Source organism: Excalfactoria chinensis (assembly GCF_039878825.1).
Source record: "Excalfactoria chinensis isolate bCotChi1 chromosome Z unlocalized genomic scaffold, bCotChi1.hap2 SUPER_Z_unloc_10, whole genome shotgun sequence".
Classification (NCBI taxonomy): domain Eukaryota; kingdom Metazoa; phylum Chordata; class Aves; order Galliformes; family Phasianidae; genus Excalfactoria; species Excalfactoria chinensis.
The window spans coordinates 232,991-256,580 of NW_027315571.1; the positions used below are offsets into that span (position 1 = coordinate 232,991).

At 36.9% G+C, this 23,590-nt stretch overlaps 1 protein-coding gene across 1 annotated transcript in view; it reads right to left on the bottom strand.

Moving 5' to 3' along the window:
* Window positions 1–245: 245 nt before the first annotated feature.
* The window catches only part of LOC140264734 (peroxisomal multifunctional enzyme type 2-like), a 46,795-nt gene continuing 23,450 nt past the window's right edge, over window positions 246–23,590 (bottom strand). The window contains exons 2-8 of the mRNA XM_072360651.1: window positions 18,886–18,955; window positions 16,315–16,421; window positions 16,075–16,161; window positions 13,527–13,610; window positions 11,481–11,619; window positions 3,307–3,434; window positions 246–2,096 (exon numbers count right to left, since the gene is read on the bottom strand). Coding sequence (XP_072216752.1) covers window positions 2,007–2,096; window positions 3,307–3,434; window positions 11,481–11,619; window positions 13,527–13,610; window positions 16,075–16,161; window positions 16,315–16,421; window positions 18,886–18,955 — 705 coding nt within the window. The 3' untranslated portion in view covers window positions 246–2,006. The remainder of the gene's footprint in view (window positions 2,097–3,306; window positions 3,435–11,480; window positions 11,620–13,526; window positions 13,611–16,074; window positions 16,162–16,314; window positions 16,422–18,885; window positions 18,956–23,590) is intronic.

Below are 23,590 nucleotides of genomic sequence, written 5' to 3' on the forward strand. Positions count from 1 at the left end.
AAATGATGAGGAAGGCCCTAAGAACTGCTCCAGATGAAAGATCTGGAAAGGTTTGAAACACAGGCTCAAAAATCAGAACGATGCCATCTCAAATGAAAGCAACCGAAAACCTTTGAAATACCAGCCTATTGAACTGTCTGTCATTTCCTTGAATATATCCTTTTAAATGTATATTTCTTTATTTGTTTCTGACTGTTTCTGTCACCTGCAGAGAACGTCTCATTAAGAAATATAACTGCTTTCCTGGACACGTAGCTATTTCCTCATTTATTCTTTAAACACATTTTTAAGACACATATTTACACAGGAAAGGTATACATAGAAAATTGCTTCTCATGTACGTGGTGTGCACAGATAGCAGAGCTGCAACAAATTGGTTTTTCTAATACATATATATATATATTTTAGAAAAATAAAAATGTTTGTCATAAGAGGCACCTTCCTGTGCGTGTCACAAAGCCGCTTCATAAGGGGGAGCTCGGAGTACAGACGATGATTAGGATCAACATAAATGTACTCATCGGCTTTGGATGGGCCCTTTGAGGCAGCAAACGTCACCTCACTTGTTGTGTTTCTCATCTACTGATGGTGCAGTTTATGAGAGAGACTCCAGCTGACGTGTGTCAGTTTAATACTTCTCTATCTGAAATAAACCATGGGTCTTAACTTAAGCAAGAAGAAATAATTTTGTGGAGAACTGAATCCAATGTTAAGAGTTGTAACATCTGTCCTCAAAATGTCCATTCGTTTACAGTCTCAACAGGCTCTTTGACAGCTACAGCCCACTCAGACAGCGGGGCTGGTGTCACATCTCAGGCTCAAAAATATTTATCTTCCATTTCCAGGTGTTCACATAACAAGTATACACGAGCACAATTTCTTCAGGAAAACATGTGGACGCAGATATCCCAGCTCTGCCCATATCAGTGAACGTATTTGCTATCATCATGATACCAGCCTTTATGAGCATGCATTTACATGAAGAATAATCTGGCTGCAGCCGTAACCTTTGGTGCTGTGTAATACCTCTCAGATGAAAATGTCCTTCAGCATCTCCACGGTCCATCTTTGTTGGACTCTCTTGAGCATGTCTACGTCTCTTCTGCACTGTGGAATTAAGCATGGATTATACTGGTGGTAAATACAGACATGAAAGTGAATAATACGTGTCATGAGCAGTTCAGAGACTTTAACAATAGCTGTGCCAGCTGCCTCTTGCCACTTCTTATGCCTAAGTGCTATACTCACGTTACCAACCAGTTATATACCTTTGCATCCTAGTGTTCCATATTAAGAGAAGCTGTTAGCCATTATGGCCTTCAGTGTGAAAAGCCCTAATTGAAATACTGAGGGAGCTACGTGAAAAAGCTTCACTGAATTTCCATGTAATTTACAAAAGTTAGGAGTGATCTCACATACAGGAGTACATAGGAGTAAAGCATCACATATAGGAGTGATGGGCACTGATCAAGTTCAAGGGCTTTCTCCTGTACAGAAAAAAAACCCACACCACCACAGTGCAAACACATACAACAGACTTCCATGGTTTAGTGGGACCATGAGAGATTAAGATAAAAAACTTTTTAATAACAAACCAGCTAGATTCACTGGAATCAGGATGTCTAAAGTAATGCAAATGAAGACAAACAGACACACAGAAGTTATCAAAGAGGTATATAGTCATTTAATTTTCTTTAGAATTAATACAGAAATATATGCATCTTTGTAAGAATTTTTTATTCAGATAAAGATGTACAGTGAGAGAATAGATAGAAAGATAGCCACATTTCTTTACTGCTGTGGAGAAACAAAGGAGGAATATTAGTGGTTATGATCATTTCATGATTTCGCGCCTACTGCAAGTAAAACAGCTTGTATATGAGCAATATAATGAACTGCATTAATGTTAAGTAATCCCCAAAATGTTTCAGTTGCTGCTGCTAAAGTAATTTATTTTTTTGCCTGCTGAAGTTATTCACTACTGTGGCAGATCGTGATCAAGGAGATCAGAGTTTGGCGTAATCTTTCAGGATCTTTTCCAGTTTCTGGCTCAGCATGATGTTCCCCTTCACTTTCAGTTTACCGGAAAAGAATGCCTAGAAAGAGGTAAGAAAAGTAAAAAAAAAATGCATTCGCCCTCCCATTCAACATCCAAAGAATTGCTGTTACCAAACAAAAGCGCAATGAAAACTGGGGTTGTTCTGTGCTGCTGTCCCTAGCTCACAGAGCTATACTTACTGTTTCAATCTATTCCAGTATTATATATTTTTTTTCCAAGTTTTGTTAAACTGTGGCTTCACAATTTGAAAAGCTCTTCAACTGTTCTCAAAGGAAATGCTTTTGCATAGCCCCATTAACTTGAAATAGATGCAAATCAGGAAGAGAGAGACGGCAGAACAGAATTTGAATAGATGCTTATAGCTCCTTTAGATGAGAAAACTCGGCATCAACTCAAAGGAAATAATAAAGTCCTAAGAATAGATAATATGTCTGAATTGCAGTCACAGCTCTCTTGCTTTCTGGAGATTACCTGTCAACATCTAGGGCTTGGTTTATGCCCTTTGCTTGCTATATACCGAGGGGCACAAAGGACTTTATTTCTGTGCTATCTGGACTTATAACAGACATTTGCCATCGCTGTCAGTCTCCAATTTTAAAACCAATTCTCTATCAACTTCTGTTTGGGATCAAAGAAATCAAAGTGTTCAATATATGATGATCTAACTGAAGTTCTTGTTTGCTCAAGTGTTAATCTGTAAGCTGAAATTCTACTTTTGTGACAGTTTAATTTACTCTTACATGTGACACCTTTATTGGTAAAATCAGAAGTTTTAAGCAGTTCATTACTCTACAAAACTGAAAGTACAAACTCCATTTATAAAACTTGCTAAAATCTTAAAACAACCCAATTTTGGTGAATTTATGCATCGCTCATCATTTTTCCTCACCGCAGTTGTAGCAGTAAATCAGGGTAATGTAACAAATACCAGTTTCATGTTCTATGACGTATTGAAACCCCAGTGGTAAGACCTTAAAAATCCTATTGTGAAATGTCAGAGAGGGAAAAAAAGAAAGAAAAAAAACAACAAAAAAAACTTTGTTATGTTAGGCTTCATATCATTTGAGGTACCGCTGTCCTGCTTAGAGGTAAAGATGGCATAAATTCCTTTCTATGCCTTCTGACTAATTCTGTACAAGGTGTGCCTACACCCAGCGTTGCAGCTTTTGGAATGCAAACAGTCATGAAGCCAGAACTTGATTTCAGGCAAACTTCCCAGGCAAGTAAGTCTGTCAAAACCATTTTACCTTCCGGGGATCAGTCTTTTGTTGCACCATATCCATAAAATCCTGGTCTGAGAGTGTGAAGGTGGTATCAGCAGAACTTCTCGCAGGTCCCTGGTACACGGATCCAGAACCATTTTTCAAGTCAATTGCTTAGAAAAAAAAAACAAAACAGCAAAACATAGTTTTAGTTCAAAATAAAGATGAAATTTTCGGTTTAAAGAACACTCCACACCCATTATTGCAAAGCATCCAGCCTAAAACATAAGTGTCAAGCTAATAATTATTTAGAAAATGAAGGTTTTTCTAATTCTTCTTTTTTAATGAAAGAAAATAACTGAGGTCGGGAAAAAAACCCACCCATTCCTGTGCTGCCTGAGCAGATCAGATATGTTCAGATACTGCAAATGTATGCATCCTGCATGCTTGCAGTTAAAAGTAATTGAATTGTGTTAAGTCCAAACTCTGAACATGGAGATTAAGAAACGTGGAGATTAAGGAAGTTTTATCCTTTGGGTTTTGTTTTGTTTTTAGAGTGCAGACCAGAAGAGACACACAAAAAAAATGTAACTGTTGATCAATTCACACCTCAGTCACAAGCACCTAGTTTTAAAGTAATCAAAGAGAAAATACACACATTACCTTAAAAAGCACTGCCCTTTTATTTTTATGGAGACAGAATTTATGCATCAGCATTGCATGACTCTACCTTGTCATTTAGACTTTTCAAACATCTGTTTAAATAACTATGCTAGATTGAACTTTTGATATTCAGATTAGACTGGTCCCTGTCCTTAAAACATGCTCCTTTTAGCATAGCAAATGATTAAGGAGCACGTGCACTTAAATCTCATTATTTTATCATGGTTCCACGCACATATTTCAATAATTTCACTGCCATCAGCATGGTTTAACACAAGTAGCACAGCAACTTGGATGGGAACTTCAGGGGATAAAAGGAAAGCAAATCTACTGATAACAAAGGGCAGGAAAATGTTTGTTTAAACCAAAACAGACAATCATTTGGTATTGAAGCAGTTCTTGAAGGAAAAAAAAACATAATAGGAAAGTTCTCAATTGATTCTCAGCCCTTTGGTTAACTCCAGAAGGCATGCACAGACTGTCCACCTGAGGAGGAGGGGAACTCACAGGAAGGACTGCCAGTTTAAAACTGCTGCACAGACATAAGAAAACATTTTTAAACATTTAAGAGTCCCAAGTTATTAATGACTGCAAATATTCCAAAACTGTAATGTTATCAGCAAAGCTGTGAGGTTTTTAAGTTGGTACCCTTTAGTCAGAGAAACCAAACGTGATGGTTGTTCAACACATGTTTGCACTTTCCTTATTTTGCCTGACAGGCAAACACAGCCTGTTCTGTTTGGTGGAGAGAGCATTTCAAGCCTTGCCAAACATCTGTCCTTCTTTTCTGGAAAGCCAAAAAATTTCTTAAGGTGCCTGGAGATTTGGAGTGTTTTCCCAAATGAAAAGCCCTGCCAAAATAATCTGTTACAGGTCTAACACTATCAGGTATAGTGTCACTTGTTTAAAATATTGTGACAGGTTATGCTCTGCCAATTCTTTCTCAGATTTTGCAGATTCTCAGCCTTTCTCTTTACGTATTTTCCTTCTGACCCACCCTCTTTCTTAGGTACAAAACATAATCATTACTGAAGGATATAACACCGCTAATCAGGGACAGGGATTGTCAGACAGCTTCTCTTAGTTGCCAAATCTTAAGGCAATTGCCTAACAGCAGAGACTAAAAACCAGCTCACCTTTTGTTTTTCTTTTTCTGAATAGTATTTCTGAAAGGCTAACTACACCACCTCTGTTTGTCTGAGGCAGTTAAATCTTTCATTTCCTGAAATTTGTTCTAAATATTATTTTTTTTCCAGTTAAAATGAAACTAGAAAGAGAATTAAGTGTGCGGTGATGTTCTGTGAGAGAAATTACATACTACACAATTATTATTCACTTTATTATTTACTATTAAGGCATGTTGTAGTTTCAGAAACAGGTTTAACGTACATCACTACCTTGACACAGTAATAATAGAAGGAAAATTACTCAAAAGCAGATAAACAAGCTTGTAAAAGAACAAAAGCATACCAGTAGTTAAGATATAGCTATTCGAGATACAAGTAAAACTAAGAAATACTGTAGACTTCCTTGTTCTCTTCAAAATCATTCACAGCTAGTGAAACAAAACATCAAGTTCTGCTTCTTGCCAGGTCAAAGACCATTTGCTTGGCATTAGGGCCACGTCAGGTTTTCCATACCCCCTTTGTTTGTGTGCTGGAGCTGTATAACGTCCTTTTAAGCCATAAACCATACCTCCGTAAACTAACTGAGCTCAGTTTGAGCCATATAAACTGCACTGACCAGCAAGTCCTGTTGTCTTGGCTCAACCTCAGATGGCTGCCAGGAGCCACAAAGCCACTCTTCACTCCTGCTCCTCACCAGGATGGGAGAGAAAATACTCTGGAAAATCTTGTGGGTTAAGACAGGGACAGAGCTCTCAGTAGATATTATGTTTGGGAACACAGACTTGACTTTGGGAAGATGTACTTTATTTATTTTCAAGTTAGTGAGAAATGGAAACTCAACTAAAAATATCCTCCCATCGTCTTCCCAGGCACAGCTTAATTGCCAACTCCTCTACACCCTCCCCAGCTCTAAGCAGTACAGGGGATACAGAAATGGGGGTTGCGTTCAGCCCACTGTCATTCCTCTCTGTTATTCCTCTCACCTCACTCTTCTCTCCTCTGTAAGTCCCTCAGGACAATCTGCCCCTGTATGGGCACTGTTCCATGGGCCATTACCTCCTTCAGGCCACATCCACTGCTGCAGCTCCAGGGCTATGTGTTGAGATCTGCCATTCTGCTACATGTGGAGCCCAAGGGCTGTAGGGGACAGCCTGCTTCAGCATGGACCTCTCCTGCGCTGAAGGGAACTTCTGTTCCCTGCCTGGAGCACCTCCTGGCCTCTTTTTACATTGACCTTGGTGCCTGCAAGGGATGCTTCTCAGAGTTTTGTCACTGCTCTCTCTTAGCTGCTGTGTGGTGTTTTTCACACTTTCTCAAATGCGCTGTGACAGAGAAACCACCAGCATTGCTGATTGACTGAACTCTGTCCTGAGGTGGATCGGTTTCGGAGTTGTGATGGCTGTATCCAGCATGTGGGTAGCCCTGGGTCTCCTCTCACAGGGGCCAACCCCTGAGGGCCACCTACTTAAGAAAACCTTGCCACATGCAACCCAAAGGAATAAATTCACAAAACGCACACGTGCTCTTACTAGATGTTAAGAGTTTCTAATCAACTATTTTTAATTACTTTTTCACCTTATAAATAAATAAATAAGCACAAGTCCCTTTCTTATGCTCCATTTTACACTCATTACTTTTCTTCTTGGTTGCTCCTAATCCCAGCCTGTTCCAAAAGTGAACCTAGATGGTGAAAATGTGATATAACACCTCCTAAGACACAAAAGACACTCTTTTCTCTATTGAGCACCAGCTAGAAAGGCAGCTTTGATATATCCCAATTATATTTGTTGATTCTTAGTATTGTAAAGTTTAGAAGACACAGTTTGAATTTAATGTTTTAAACACTGTGACAAATTCTAAGATATCTGAACAATAAAATATGTAATACATTGTGGTGCCAGGGCTGTTCTCTCTTCTAATTCACATCTGAAACACATCTGCATTCCTTATCAAGTCACTCCTGTAAATAACTGCAAGCTCCAAAGGAACAAGAGCATCTTAAAATACTGCATGACCATGGAACTTGTTCATATGAAATCTTTAAATCATCTTTAATTAAAAGTTATTAGAAAACTTTAAAATAGATAACCTACTGCTACGTTCTATTCCAACTATACGAAAACTGTAATTTCCACTTCCACTTCATTCTCTTCAATAGTACTACTATACTCAGTAAAGAAGAAAAAATAAACACAAAAATAAGTAAATACCAGAAGTCACAAATGAAAAGCACTGTAACAACAAATCCTGCCAGTTTCATGAAAACATGAAGGATCTTCTCCTGAGACTACAGTGTCAGCACACAGAAAAGTGGATATAAATAAGCAACGAAAGAAATGAGCTGAATACCAGAACAGATTCCAACCTTCAGAGCAGAAAAATTCTTTCCAAGGTGATTTAAGACCAAAGATGGTGCCTTCCTGTAAAGTATGCCTTTATGAGACTAAGGCAAATAACACAGCTGTCTGCTGTAGAGGTAAATGGTCTTGAAACAAGCCTCCTATATAGGTCTCCTACACAAATCTCCAGGATACATGTCTCTGAGATTAAAGTTTCTATGTTGCACAGCCATTACAGTGGACACCTTAATAATGATGTGATAGTGGTGTGTCTGTGTCCCTGCTTGGACTCCAAGTAGTTCCTCAGCTGTGTGGTGGCCTGCCAGCACACCTTCCAGAAACAGCTAAGTAGCTTCAGGATGTCCCAGCTTTTCCCCTACCCACTCACACAGCTGACTTGCTCCATATAAAAACAGAAGTTTGAAACAGAGGCATGCTACTTCTTCAATACTCTGTGTAGGAACTTAATTTAAATGAAACTTGAAGCTGAAATCCCTTTTCAAAATCAACTAGCTTCTCAAATACGTGGAATTCCAGTATTGCTCACCCAGTAAACAACAAAGTCAAGCAGTTACAGCACATGAAGCAGTAGCCAACCTTCAATTTTTTTTGTTTCTAATTACATACAGAAATGGTACATGACAGTAAATACATAGAATTATTATTCTCCTTAAGATATGCTTGTCAGAGAAATAATTCAAAGGTCAAAAATGACATTTATCCAGATTAAAACCCTATACAATGGCTTTCAACAGCAAGTAGCCCAAGAATTGAAAAATATAGCATTTATTACATGGCTTTTGCCTTTGTTTTTTTTTTCCCCTCACCCCAATTCTCCCTTGCAGAAGATAAGTAGCTGCAATATAAACCTCAGCCTGAGAGCAAACAGAACAAAGCGTCATTCACTCTTCATTGCCCAGAGTTACTTTGCATCGTAAATTATTAAGCAGCTTCCTGGTAATTTTAGTGACAATGAAATGCACATAAACTTTCCTATAAAAGTTTTATTTTTTCAAGAACTGGAAAAGAAGAGAAATATTTTATGCCCTCAGCATGATGCAAAGCAACAGAAGAGGAAACTTCTAAACTTCTGAGCAATGTTCTATTAGCTATCAGCTAATAAATCTCAATGGCAATGTCTGAAAACTACTGAAGCAATTGTACAGCATTAAAAATGCAGAAGAGTACAGAGTATGCTTTAGGTACTGAACGTAATGGGAGAAGCTGCAGTTAAAGCTGGTGGGTGTCTAACAAGAATTCTGTTTTAAAAAATGACCCTTCACTTCTTAGCTTATCCCTTACAGTTTCGATACTGACAGAATGGATATTGATTTCTTTTCCATTTTCAGCATCCATGTAAATTAGAACCATTTGTTTCCATAAGAAAAAAACCTCTACTTAAGATCAGTTGTCAACAGCTACATTTTAACACTTTTCTGACAGTGAATGTACTGTCAAAACTTTCGTATCTTGAGTGCAAAACCAGAATTTCTATAATCACGGCGTCATATCATATATAAAAAGCTAGATAAAAATAAAGATCACTGCAAATTAAAAATGCCATTACTATTATGATCATTACTAGTATCATCAGGAGTTGCCTCTGTAACAAGAGTTCACATATTCTATTTAAGATAACAAAAAATTTGGCTTACTGTGCAAAAACAGAGATCAAAAGGTTAGAATAACAATTAAGGCACTAAAGGTAAATAATTTTTAAAAGAAAATGAAAAGCACTGAAGCCTTGAAAGTTTGGAAAACACTGGAATGACTGCCTGTACAAGAAAAAAAGTCACAGCAGTCCATGACAGTTTGCTTTCTCTTATCTGCTTTCCCTCTCACCTTCCTCCAAGATCTCAAGAAGCTCAAGGACATTAGCAGGAGATGCTACAATCAAGTGAGATGGCAATGAGCTACAGGGCCCTGATCGTTTCTAGCACTGTCAGTTGCTGCAGTTTTCACAACAGCACAAAGCTGTGAAAAGGGATAAGTCCAAAGATCAGAAGACAAGCCAGCACAACTAAGTAATGAATTTAATGAAGGAAAGAAGCCCAGCAGGTAGCACAGGAGAGCCGTAAGCACTATGTGCACAGTCCTGGGAGGCTCTTATAAGTAGAGTCTTAGAAAGATGATGTATAATAAAACAGTTAGTACAGACTCGGAGCTCAGAGAAAAATAAAAACCTCTCCCAAATTAATCTCCTGACATTCCAGTTGTTTCAGTGATAAGAATTCATAACATGTGTTGAAGGAACATGCAATATTTACTCGCAGCAAACAAATTCTAAATTAATTTTAATTCTCAATTAATTTGATGTGTTTCTCTCCAATACCATGCCTATTTATTTTCCAGGATCTCACTCAAGCAAAGGAAAATGTGATACAGAAAAGTTACGTCCATTTAATTATTTTTAGGCAGTGAAACGTTCATTGGAAGAAGGCACTGCTTCCCTCCTACTGCTTCAGTAGTAAACAGAAGAGAGAACAAGGATGGATCCTTCCTCTCTACGTACAGAGGCAAAAATATCCAACCATTTCCACCATAATAAAACATGGTCTCGTGAACCAGATAAGGCCACTGCTCATGCTTCTGTCTTTCAAGCATGTCTATTCTGCATTCAGTAATCTGTAGCTTACAGTCTTCCTTAACCAGAGATTTTGCATGTTATTCTTTGCCAGATTCTTCTTCCATTAATTTATCCATTCTCTGTACATAATATTAAGCCACTTAACAAAGCCACTGCAAATTTAGAAACAACAGTAAACTATGTTAATGACAATGTCATTTCCTATTTGTTACTGTAAACACAATTGCCATGTATTACCTTTACTTACAGATGAAACAACAGATGAGAACGATGTAGTTAGCAAACACAAGTAACCACTTCTAGGGTTTTGGAGTCTAATCTGTATATTTGTAATGTATTTTCTAAAAATTCAGGCAGAAACACAGAAAAGACTTCATAAACCAGTTCTAAGTATCATTTGAATTAACAAAAGTGTTAAGAGTAGAAGACCTGAGGAACAGTAGAAATGATTAAGAGTAGTAATAAGTTTCAAGACATCTTAGTTAAATTATGCAGCATCCTTTCTCTCATTTTGATTTATAGGTACGCAGCATTAATAATCTACACAAGTATATTCAACACATTGATTAGCTGCTATCCAAGCGTGCATCTCTCCCCCTTCCTTAAGAACTACAGAGAATGTAATACAGAACCATGTTGATCATTCTACAGGTGATGTTTTCCAGAATTTCCAGATCCTTAGAATTAAAAGAAAGTGAAATTATAAGGTCCTAAACTGCTCTGTAAACACAGTAAACATTTCATGAGGACATGACATTAAACAGACTCAACGCTTCTTAAAAAGCAAAACCAAAATTAAAAAATAAAATAAAATAAAATAAAATAAAATAAAATAAAATAAAATAAAATAAAATAAAATAAAATAAAATAAAATAAAATAAAATAAAATAAAATAAAATAAAATAAAATAAAATATTAACAACAAAGAAAATCCAGAAACAATTTATAGGACAAAGTGCAAAAAAGACCAGATCTGACTTTAAGAATCATTATCTCCCAACAGCTTGCCAAGGGGAAGCCCACCTCATGAGTACCTCTTAAAACTGTTCTGATTGGATCCAACCTTTGAAGCCAACAGAAATCAAGCTGTGCAAAGGACAGGCTTGACCCCAAAATTTGCATTTCTCCACAAAGAAGACAGGCCTGCAAATTACAACCTGAGTGCAAATTACACCCCTCCCTCCCACCCACTGCCATTACAAGCTTTAGGTTGTTCATCAATCCTGTCCTTCCCTGAGGGATGGGCAAACAATGTTTATATTCATTACACTTTCACATCACAAATTTCAAGTGGAAATAAATTGGATTTTTACTGAAGGCACAAGAACAATGCAGAAGAAATAAATGCTTGCTCAATACAGATTAGTCAGTTTGTACATTATCAACAGACTAGTTATTTCAGCATAACATGCCTAGAAGAAGGTTAAATTAGCCTAAGTGCAGTGAAGACCTATTCTGGAAAACGTAAGCACACTGGGACATTAGGTAAGAGCTACTACTTACTCCATTGCACTGCTGTTTTTCCATCTTTAGTGATGTCCCACTGCAACACAGCATTTACTTTCCTTACCAATTCATGTCCAAACTCTTTGATGCGACGGCCAATTTCTTCAAACACCAGGTCACTCTGCAGCCCTGTAGTCTTAAAAAGAAAAAGAGAGCAGGAAGAATTTAAAAAGGAAAGCTCTTAAAAAAAAAAAAAAGAGCACATATGACTATTAGTTTAAGCACTGCATCCAGGAGTCTCTACTGCAGAATTATCCGATGCAATCAAAATGTTTTCCACCACAAATAATTACTTCTAGCAATCGTCTGCATTAAATAGTATACTCTAGCAGAACACGCTCATGGACTCTTACTGGAGAATTAGTTCATATCTTGCTTTTACGGATTTTGCCATTTATCACTACAATTTAAGATATGTTTTACACTTAGGAATTTTTTGACAGCTTTTAAATTGCCCTTTCCTCCATTCAGAGGATAACCATTGCCACTTCTTCCATGGTGAATGGAATATTCATTTTCAAAACACAACGAATGTTTTCACCAGTATGTTACCTTAGTACGGCATGATAGATTATCAGAGACTGCAATATGAACACAGTCAGAACCCAGTGCAGTCACAAAACATTGACCACTTCAGAGTGGGATCAACTACATTCACATTTTTTAACTTTTCCAAACATGTGATGTTGTGCAAGCCTTTCACTGTTTTACCTCAACTAATATTTATACTTGATAAAAAGCTCTACCCTAAGAAGCTCCCCTGAGAAATATCTTTATCCAAAGAGAACCGAAGAAAGAAGTTATCCTAGCTTTATTTTTTTTTGCTGTACCTACCCAGATACTGCATATAAGGATGCAGTACTCCTTACACTGCTATCTCTTCATCATCACAGTTATGACTAAGAAACATTTTACATCATCCGATATGATTTCTGTTGACATTTCAATTTGACAGTCACTCAGGTGAGTTTCCCCTGCATGACTCAATCAGGAAACTCCCGCCCAAGAACCTTAATTTCTCATAGTTAGCTTGAAGAAAAAACAAACAAACCTGTGCTGTCCACGTTAGACAAACCTCTGTAATTATTTCACATACACACTCTAATGCTTAGATGTTTGAACCTCAAATGTACATTTGCCAACAGTTCAGAACATGAAAGGACTGCACACAACCAGTGTAAAAACACTGTTACAGGAATGTATCACAAGCTTTAGACAAATGTCGCTATCTCGGTATTTCATAAACTTCAATGCAATGAAGTTTTGCACACAAAAATCAATGGAACGAAAATCAAGGTTTATTAAGGCAAGGTACTGTGTACCCAGTTCTCCAAAGACTTCACTAACAACCCAGAAAGACATCAGCACATTTCAGTATCCTGGGTATATACCAATATCCCATCAAGTCAGAGCTCACTATCTCTCTATCCCTCTCTCTCCTTTTCAGAGAGAAAACATACTGTGAATTACATAATGTGCGTTAGGTCATATGCACAAACAGCATCCAGAGCCTTCTTTCAAAAAGATAATTCAATGATAAAATTGTTCTTTCTGTGAGGACGCTATTTCATTTTCACTTGCTCTCTTCTTCTAGTGCTTTCCTGTTGCTTTCCCCACAACTCTACAAACATAGGGAAAGAAAAGTCACTAATTTTTAAAGCTTATAATGAGCTCAATCTCAATCATCTGCAAAAGAAAATCGACATGCTCGTTTTACAGGTACTGCCCTAATGTGTGGCCCTGCATGCTGCATCTCTCTCTTTTTTAGTAACACGCAGAGGAATGCTTTTACATAACAGCTCAAATGGTATAAAGAACTTCAAACTCCACCAGGTATTCTGTGGATTCTCTCAGCATGTTTCCTTCAAAATAGATCCACAAGCCCTACACAATAACCACAGCGTGTGCTCACATCTCTGAAGTCTTATTCACATGAAATCTTTGTGGATAGGACTGGCAAGTGATTCTATTATTCTTCTCCTGTTTCTCCCAACAATACGGCCCCATTATGCTCCTTTACAAGTCAATGCTTCTGTTGCTTACAGGCTTCAGGGAAGAAGGCTTATCCAAGGCAGATACTAGATCCACATAGCCCCCTGCAATAGCAATGTCTCCGGTCTCTTTGACCTGTGAAGGGGAAAAAATGACATTGAAGACATAGTGCATTGGAAAATAAAATAAAATAAATAATAATAATAATAAAAAAAAACAAAACAGCATAAGCTTTCATTTACATTTTAAGCCCAGAGGTTAAACAAACAGAATAAATAAATAAATAAATAAAGGTTTCAGTGAGAAGAAAAACAAAAAGTCTAGATTTAAAGCCAATTAGTTTTAGACCATTTGCAAACAGTTCTGCAAATGAAACAATTAATTGATTCCTGACAAATTAAATCAAAAGCTAATGATGGTTTTCTATTTACGAAGTGATCTAAAAACATTACGTAACTGAAAAATTATCATCTCTGACACGATTAACTGTTAATATTACTTCCTAAATAGCTCTGAGAAAAACACATTGCTCCAGGACGATTTTAGTGAGGTAGGTAAGCAGCTGACAGTATCTTTAGGCATCTTACACTAGAAACAATTATTTAAACACCTGTAGATCAGAAAGATTGCAAGGAGAAAGAGGGGGGGAAAAAATACCTGAATTCCTTTCTGTTTTATTTTTTGAAATAATTATGCATCAGATATGAAACTGAGTTTCATTTTGGCATTGTTTCTTTAATGAGGACTGACACACAAACCATTTTGACTTCCTGACAGTGAGAAAAAGGCAGCAGCAAAGTGATTCACTGACAGTGCATACAGAGAGTTATACCATAAATTGAAAAGACGAGGCAAAACCATAGTCTAGATGATTGCACAGGTGAATTTAAGATAGAAAGAATGTACACTAAAGATTATTCAAGTCATTCCTAACATCTTGTCACCACCATCACGGCAACTGCAGGCAGTGCTGAAAATGAATTTAAACTACTGCATTACAATTAAATGTGTATTTTCAGTTTGATTTATCTTGAGTGTACTTACATGTACGCAGATGATATGACTTGATTTTAGACTACTCTGAATTACAAAAAGTAATAATTGCTTTGAGCAAGCAACTGTTGAAACAACATTGTTTTCCATAATCGTGGTAAACACTAATACTCTGCCTTCAAACTATGTTATGTTATTCCACACTGCAGCTTACTAAAAAATAATTGGTATCAATATCCCCCAGAACTCTGTATATAATGCTAACGCTAAACCAAGCACAACAGTAAACCCAGCCTTTGAACACAATGAAGGATCACATTCTATACACAAGCTTCCAAAGGGCTGGGAAGCATACCATGAACAGTGTTAGTTTAGACTGTACACACAACCTTCAAAAAGATCTAGAAGTTCTGTCAGGGCTGAGCAATACGAACTTTTAAATATCGGTACACATCTCTATGTCTCTAGTACTGTAGCTGTGCAGTAGCTCCAGAACTCCTGTGAGGAATTAAACTGTCTTGTTGACTGACTACTAGTAGCCTGAGATAGAGTTTGTATCTAGTAGACTTAATGCTGTCCATATGAGATTCCACAGCTACCAGCACTTATCATGTCTGCAAACGAAATTTACCTTCACTAGTCAACATGTATTCTGCAAATCTGTGTTCTGCTGGAAGCATTATCTATCCTGCGTCCTTATAACGATCCTCTTCCTTTGATTTTTCCTGCCCAATCCTCTCTTTACCTGCTTCTATCATTGCAGCTGTACACGCTGATTAACAGTTTGGCTGCAGATTTACAGAGATATGGGTAGCAAAACTTTGGCCAGCCAAAACAATGTACACTACATCTGTACAAGCTAATGCATGCTGACAAATAACAGCAGCAATTCATGGTTTAACAGAAATACCAGTGGCACAGGACTCTACAACAGAAACAATGACAATTTACTTTTCACCTCCACATGGAGTATTTTTGCTGATGCTGAAGTTTTCCACCACTACAGGATACTCACATAAAATGCTAACACCAAATGCAAAGAAATCTGACTAACACAAAAAGTGAATTTATAGAAGAGAAAGATCTGTTTCACTGTAGTTATTACGTCTGACTACTACGAAATTTCAATTGCTAAGTAAGCTCTTCTGTGTAGATATAGATGAAGTTTAACTCAATTTAATTACATTTTTTTTGAAGTTCACCTTCATCTGCTAACTGCCAGGAGTTCATTTCAGCATGCTAAGCAAATGTTAAAGAAAAAGACACACAAACATGGCTAAGATTGTCTGCAAAAAGCAACAGATACTGACCTAAGAATGAGTGTTTTTTGCTTTTTCCATAGCAGACAAAGAGAAAACAATGAAATGAGTTCTTGTACTAGTTAACCAAGGAGCATATAAAGTCCTCTAACAATATTTCTGTTATTTTACTGAAATCTTTGTGAAACAATAAGAACGAGTATTTAATTCCTTTTGCTTCGTTTCTTCCCTGAATCTTCTTCAATGGTGTGTTCAGTGAGCTACTTTTATCACTTACTGTCATACCCACAAACTTTTACACAAGCCACACTTTTCATTCAAGTCAACAACAGTGGTTGCATTCTCACCTTGGTCTGAAAATGAATTCTATTTCCTTTCTTCCACATTTCTGTTTGTAAAGTCTGCCCTGGGTAGACTGGCTTTGCAAAGCGAACCTGAAAATAAATAAACAAATAAAAAGATTAGAGAAAATGAAGTAAAATTGCGGCAGTCACGACAATGAAAATCCTATTTGCACCCTAAAGAATTCTCTTGGCACTGAAATCAGAATGTTAAGAAAACTAATGTCTAAGAAGAAACTTACAGACCTTGATTGCCTTGAATCTGGTCACATCATTGTTTGCAAACTGCTTCAAGACGTTTCTAGCAGCAAACCCAAAGGTGCACAGTCCGTGAAGTATCGGCTTCTGAAATCCTATTTCAAAAATTAACGTTTTAGCGATTGTAATATTAGGAGTTTGCATGTCTCTACTGCAAGTATTTGTGTTTTAGCTGAAGTATTTTATTCCAGTGACTTTCTTAAATTAGTCTAATAAAATTACTCTTACTGAAAAAGCATCTGTACCTACTGATATTAATACCTCAAGGCAAAGGAATGTGTTCACTGACAACTGAAACTTCAACACTGAATATGCCATGTAAAACTCATAAGCAGAATGAGCGGCTGTCTGAACTGGTGATAAAATGAAAATAAGATTATTCATGTTATTATGTGTGAAAGGCACACCAGATACATCATTACAAGGATGTCTGCACATTAATAATAAGGGATACAGTAATAACTGAAAGGTGGTGACACACACACACAGAATGCTTCGTATTTTGAATTCCTTTTAATAGTTGCCAAACATCTTCATATTTAGAACACAATTCAGTAACAGCTTGAGCTTGTTAAGAATGGAAAAAACAACACTCAAAAGGGTTACGGCATTCAGAATGAAATGAACAAAACAGAAATTACAATGTTTTGTTCATATTCACACTTTGCTCAGGCTTCCTTGAAGCATTAAGCTTTACAGCACAAGCTGGGTCATGGAAGAGGATAAACTTTATTTAGTAATTAATCTTTTTCCAGTCCTACCAAGTCTGACAAAATAAGCCTTTAAAAATCAGTCTGACATGTGCTAAAGCACAATGATTAAGTTATAAAAATACAGCTTGCACTGAGTACATTCTGATCCCTTAGTAGGTTGCTCTGATCTCACTGGGCATGTGAACAATAATTGATCATGCTTGTAACAGCGCATGGATCTGGATCTGAGACAGGTCTGTCCGGCCTTGGCTCTGAAAATAGATGTTTTGCCTGGAACTCATCTGCCACTCTCAACTGTCAGAATCTGTTTTTCCTGAGCTCTATGAACAACTCCTCACAGCCTCTACACATCATGAAAAGTTGTCTGAAGGGACAACAACTAGGAGAAAAACAAAGAAAAAAAGAGAAAATAAATAATAATGTGTGTGTGAGTATAAATAGAGAGAGATGGGGGGGGAGGCTGTGGGGGAAGAGTTGGGGACAGGAGAAAGACTGGCCTGGGGAGAATCAGAAGAGATAAAAGACACCACTTTCAAGACGGAGACAAAAAGGCCACTAGCACTTGATGTAAGGGAAGACAGGAAGTCTAAGACAGAGCCTGAAGGAAAGAAGAGACTACCAGGAATCAGAATGACAAATAGAGATTAAGACTGGTTAGGTTAGTAAAAGAGACATGACAGAAGAACAAAAAATACACACTGAAAGAAAAACCCCTAAGGTAATCAAGTGACTTTTTACCTAGACTAAGATGAAAGGAAAATAAAGGCTGTTTTCACATTTTAATACCTTAGAAGTATTCACATGCTATAAGAATAAAACCACAAAGATATCAACATGTTTTCTTCCAATATCTTCTCTGAAACATTATCTATCTGCAAGAAGGCTTAACAGTAATCTTGGAACCACCTCAATGCATTAAGCTTTATGCTTCCTTCCAGTGCACACAGATAATAAGTAGTCAATTTAAAAGACAGGAGTTTAAATGCATCTTAAGAAAAAAGTTTTGGAATAACTAGAATAAATACATCTGAAAGATCTCCTCAGTAATCTTTTTCTTTTAAACATCAATCTAGTATAGATATTTGAGTAGGAAACTGACACAGTTGTAAAATGAGTAGGAAACTGACACATCCTGCATTGTTCTTAAGTATTCTTCTATTAAGTATTCTTCTTCTATTCAGACAGATTCACGTACAGAGTAAATTTTGTTTTTCACTGTAAGTACCAGCGCTCTCAGTATGTTGAAGAATTTTACTCCTTCTGCAACGACTTTTTTAATGCAGCATTTCATCAATGGCCAACCTACTGTATTACCAAGAGGTCTAGCTATAAAACCCTACAAGGAAAACCTGCTATCCACTCTATCCTGCCCTCGTGTCAATTACTGGAGTTGAGAAGACTACTCAAAAGCAGAAAATGCTACACCAACGCTAACACAATCTTAAAATCACTTAGATGGAAAGAATGATCTATCAAACAGTTTATGTAATTTCCTCCAAAGCTTTTGATAGTTAATTGAATTATTTCTGCTTGTGAAAACAGAGACTGAACAGATGGGAAGGTGGAAACACACAAACTCCAGCAGAAAAATAGGACAAAAGATGGGCTCCCACTGTAGATAAGAATCTGAGCATTATTCTATGCATTCCTAGCTACATGAAGCAATGCTTCTAAGTGAGGCATCACACAAAACTTTGAAGACATCTAAAGGTGACTTTAAGGACACCTGTGAAAAAGCACTGCTTTTCCCAGCCTCTTAGATAGTTATTGATAAAATGAAGAAAACAAAAATACATTTGCATCATCCTTTATCCAAATACAAATACAAGAGGATCCCTCAACTCACCTCCCAGCGCAGCAAAACTTGGATCAAGATGCAAAGGATTCCAATCCCCACTAAGCCGATACAAGGCAGCCTTCAGAAGCAAAGAAAAATGGGAGGTTAGCCAGGCTTGTAGAAACCAGCAAAATTACTTAAAATCATAGATTATCAAACTACTTTAAATTTATTTTACTAGCTCTTAGTTAATAAACTCTACCATCAACTAAATAAAAGTTATGTTTTTGTATGGACAGGCAGCCAAGGTCCAGAATAAACTAACAAAATGTGAGGCGCCTTGGTACATGATAAAATAATGAACTGTGGTAAAAACATTCTGGTGACAGGCAGATCCAGATTAAATAAAATTTAAAAGCAAGGAAGTAATAAATTTCTTAGAGTTTATCCATAGGTTCGTTTGCTTCAAGTGAAATTTTAATGAGTCTTCTTGCATGACAGATTCATTCACTTAAAAAAAAAACAACATACGAAAACTTTCAAAGTAAACAACAAGAAAAAATGCTGCCATGCTTCTTCAATACATGATGCCTCTTACAAAGGTCAGAAACATCCCTTGCTTTTTAAGAGTAGCAAGAGTAAGTGTGATAGTGTTCTCTCAGCAACTTCCAGCAGGGCTGATCTCAATATTAAACAAACAAAAGCCCCCAAAGTGACAGGCAAGGTTTTCTAGAAGACTTTTGCTTCATGTTAAATATTTTCCTTCGCTAGATAAGAAATACAAATATACTGAATATACTGTGAATGTTGATAAACCCTTAGAAATGATAAGAACCTTTTGGTGGGGTGACACTACAGCTAGCAACATATAAGCCCAATCCAATCAAGCTGAAAGAAGGAATTTACTGTCAGTTGATCTGATGTCACAGATGACATTCCAAAGGGGGTCTCCAGGGAGTGCGCAGTGAAATACACAGTGCTGGTTGAGGGACCAACAGGGAAGCACAGGAGAAAATGGAGATTAATGTAAATATTTTCAATGCCACAGCGAAGGCAGCTGGAACGAACAGTGGGAAGACAAAATTGGGAAGGGGCTGATTAATGCTATCTATCTGTGGAAAGCATCTCCTCCCTTCATACACCATAATTATAAAATTGTGTTGAAAGGGATCTGAAAGACATCTAGTTACAAACCCCCTACAATGGGCAGGAATACCTTCCACTAGGTTAGGCTGCCCAAAGTAACATCCATCCTGGCCTTGAACGCTTCCAGGAATGGAGCATCCACAGTTTCCCTGGGCAATTTTTTTCTGGCATCTCACCCCTCTCTGAGTTAAGAATTCATTCCTAATGTCTAATCTAAATTTAACCTCTCTCCCATACCAACACAGGTGGTTCACACAGCCCCATCTCTAAAGGTCCCTCTGCCAAGGTCTCTCTGGATGACATCCCTTCTCTCCAGCATGTTAACTGCATCACAGAGCTTACCAGCATTCTGTCTGATCTCAATTCTCACAGAAAATGAAGGATAAAAAAGGGAACTAAGCGTGGCACTGCACTCCCCACTCGTACACACAGAAACAGCATTGGTTTAGAGAACACGTCCTGCTCCTCTGATTTGATGCACCTTCACTTGTCCTCACTCTTCTGCTGAGAAGGAGTTCAATTTTGTTTTCACTGTCAAAAGCTAGAGTGAATAGCAGCTTTGAGGTACCATTAACTTCTTTGCTAAGACCTATCTATGGTCTTTGTGACACACAAATATTGAAGTTAGTTTTGGTGGGAAGCAGAACCTTGGTTTCATTAAAAAAAAAAATTACAGGATAACAATTTTAATGAAGTTTCTGTCAACACAATTAAACAAAGTAGAGTATCAACCTTTATTAATGAAGTTCTTTCAATGGAGTAAAAAAAATGTAACAATTACCACTCTTTAGAAGCACAAAATTAAAGTTGCCAAACGTGAATTGCACAAAATTATTACACTACTCTAAAGTAAATAAAATGCTGTCAAAAGACTTTTTTAAAAGGTTTTCCACAAAGGAGCCACTGCAATCAATGCTAACTGATACTAAATAACAGTTATAGTAGTGGAGAATTCTATTTACATAAGAGACCAAATTTCAAGTTAAATCTAGCTATGCAGCTGTTTCTTACTGAACTTGTAAAATACACCAATCATTTATTTAGGGTGATGATAAGCAGTGCTTGGGAGACAATACGTATACAAAATGCCTTTCAAAATAGCTGTGGTGAAAAATACTATTACTCCACTAACAAAATAACATTTAGGAAATAATTTAGTTCAGAGAATTAAATACAATCAATGTATTTTACTAAAAACCTGGCACACGAATATAGGAAATACTTGGGCTTTTCTATCTTTGACAGTTGGAAGTGGTCCTGGTCACTGTGCGGACACACCTCGCTTGGAACAAGTAACGCAGTTACAGAGAGGACTATTCAAATACAGTGCAGTCAGTCACCTTAGGTCTGCCAGACTTTCTTTCATTTACTGCATTCTTTGGCATTACTTAATTATATAAAATTATATGAAGTACATACCACATTGGAACAGAACTGCTGTAAAGCCTTGCTGGCCCTATTTTCTATACTCCTACAACAACATTTCCTGAAATCTTGAGTGATAGCACAAAAGAAAACAGAGCAATGCACTCTTGAAGGATAACAGCCAACTGATGCTAGGCATTAGATTGAAGTCAGTCATAATATGGTTAGATTGTTCTCCAATTAATAACACAAACTGTCAAGTCTAATTTCCTAACAATTTAGGAGTTCTGCCAGACCACAAAAGAAAAGGCGATATTCAAACTGTCTGTGCCAACATTTCAGTCTTGCCTGTGGACTGCAATAAAGGTCAGTGGTAAAGCTAACAAAAAATGAAGCCAGCTCTCCATATATTTTGCCTTCTAACTTGTCAGAAAGAGCTCTGCCCGACAGCTTACGCTTTCAAGTACTTTTGTTTATGTGTGTTTATGTGCATGTGTGTACACTGAACAACTTTTTAAAGCAACTATCTCAGCCAACTTATTAAAGCCAAGCTATCTGAGAAAGAAGAAAAACAGAAGAAAAAGAGAAAATCTCATTACATTTCAACAAGCTCTAACTTACATTAATAACAATGAATGTTTCCAGGTAGACTGTCAGAGCTGATGCTTAAAGGGATCAAAATAACTCACTATACTAATCATTAAGCAACTACACTTCAACTGCTTGAGATCTCTACTTGCTGTAACTCCTTTTTAACTATCTCTTTAAGCCTAAGCACAGATACTGAGAAGGAGCAATGAGTAAACAACAACACACAGAAAAGTTAAAGTGTTTGTTCTTTCCGGTAACCATTTTTCTTACCAAAGTAGGTCTTTGCATAAAATATAACAGAAACTATAAGTTGTTCATAACAGCTTCCAATGCTTGAATATGTTTTGCAGATACCTGATTCATATACAGTTCTATTTAATAACAAGACTAACGAAGAAAAACAATTGTAGTTTCCTAGACTGTTTTCAGCTTGCAATTAAGTTTTCTTTGGACAACATAAGCTCAGCAATTCTCTAGCACATGCTTTGAAGAATGTTAGCTATTAGCACTGTGAATGTACAGGGAGCCTTTTTCTCTAGTGGGGCCTCTCAATTAAAAGTTACAAACCATTTCAAATCATTTTGTTTTACAGGAATTCAAACGAAATAACAAGTGTTATAGATCTTTGTAAGAAATCCATGGACAAGGGAAGGAAATCAACTGTTGGAAATGATGATCATCTTGCTTAAACAAAATCACTGCTATCCTAATACCTTTTCTTTTTGTACAATCTAACCACACAAAATTCTACTATAAAAGAAAGCCATTAATTATTATCATAATTAGTATATTCTGATCTTCCTAGTGGGGATGCACACATACATAAAAACAAAACAAAGCAACAACAAAGTCAATCAGGTTCAGCAAGCACCATAATACGTAATAAACTCCAAATGCAGCCATTCACTATCTACATAATCCTGAAACCTCTAGACCAATTAAGATAACATTGTCATGTCTTTGCTATGGCTTCACATTCCTTGGTTCTGTGTGTATCATCCTTAGTTGTTGAGCACATTTTGTCAGGTATGCTCTCAGTATCTGTGAACCTACTGCAGAACTTTGTTCTTTTCATTATGAAACAAATTATTTATGCTACAAATAGCAAAAAATTACCTGAGGCTCTCAGGAGGCTCTTTGGCACTATATTCTGAAGTTAATTTAAATTTACATGTTTTCAGGCAATGCTGTGCCACAATCTTTACAGAGCAGGACATAAAGAAACATTTGTCTTGTAACCACATTTTCCCCATCTGCATGAACATGTTTTCATCATCATCTCTCTCAAAGGAGTGTGCTGCATTCATTCAAAAAACAGCCTTAATTCAGAACATTCCCATCCCTCTGTTTTTGTTTTCTTTCTCTTTTTTTTTCTTCCTTTCTTTTTTTTTCTTTATTCCAAGCTGTTAAAAATAAGAATAAAATCTCTCCACAGAAACAGGCAAAAGCTGGAAATAACTAATGTCTGTGCACACTGTCACAATGAGAAAATTGCATATTCTACCTACATCTATGTTTTCTAATACTAGGCTTAAAACGAAAACAGATATGAAATGTATTGTATAAATGATTATTTTCCACAGGTGAGAACCAGCATCCTAATTACACAGAAGCTTGTAAGGATCTTCACATTTCACATGTAAAGCGGTGTTTTATAGCACTGGACCTGGTG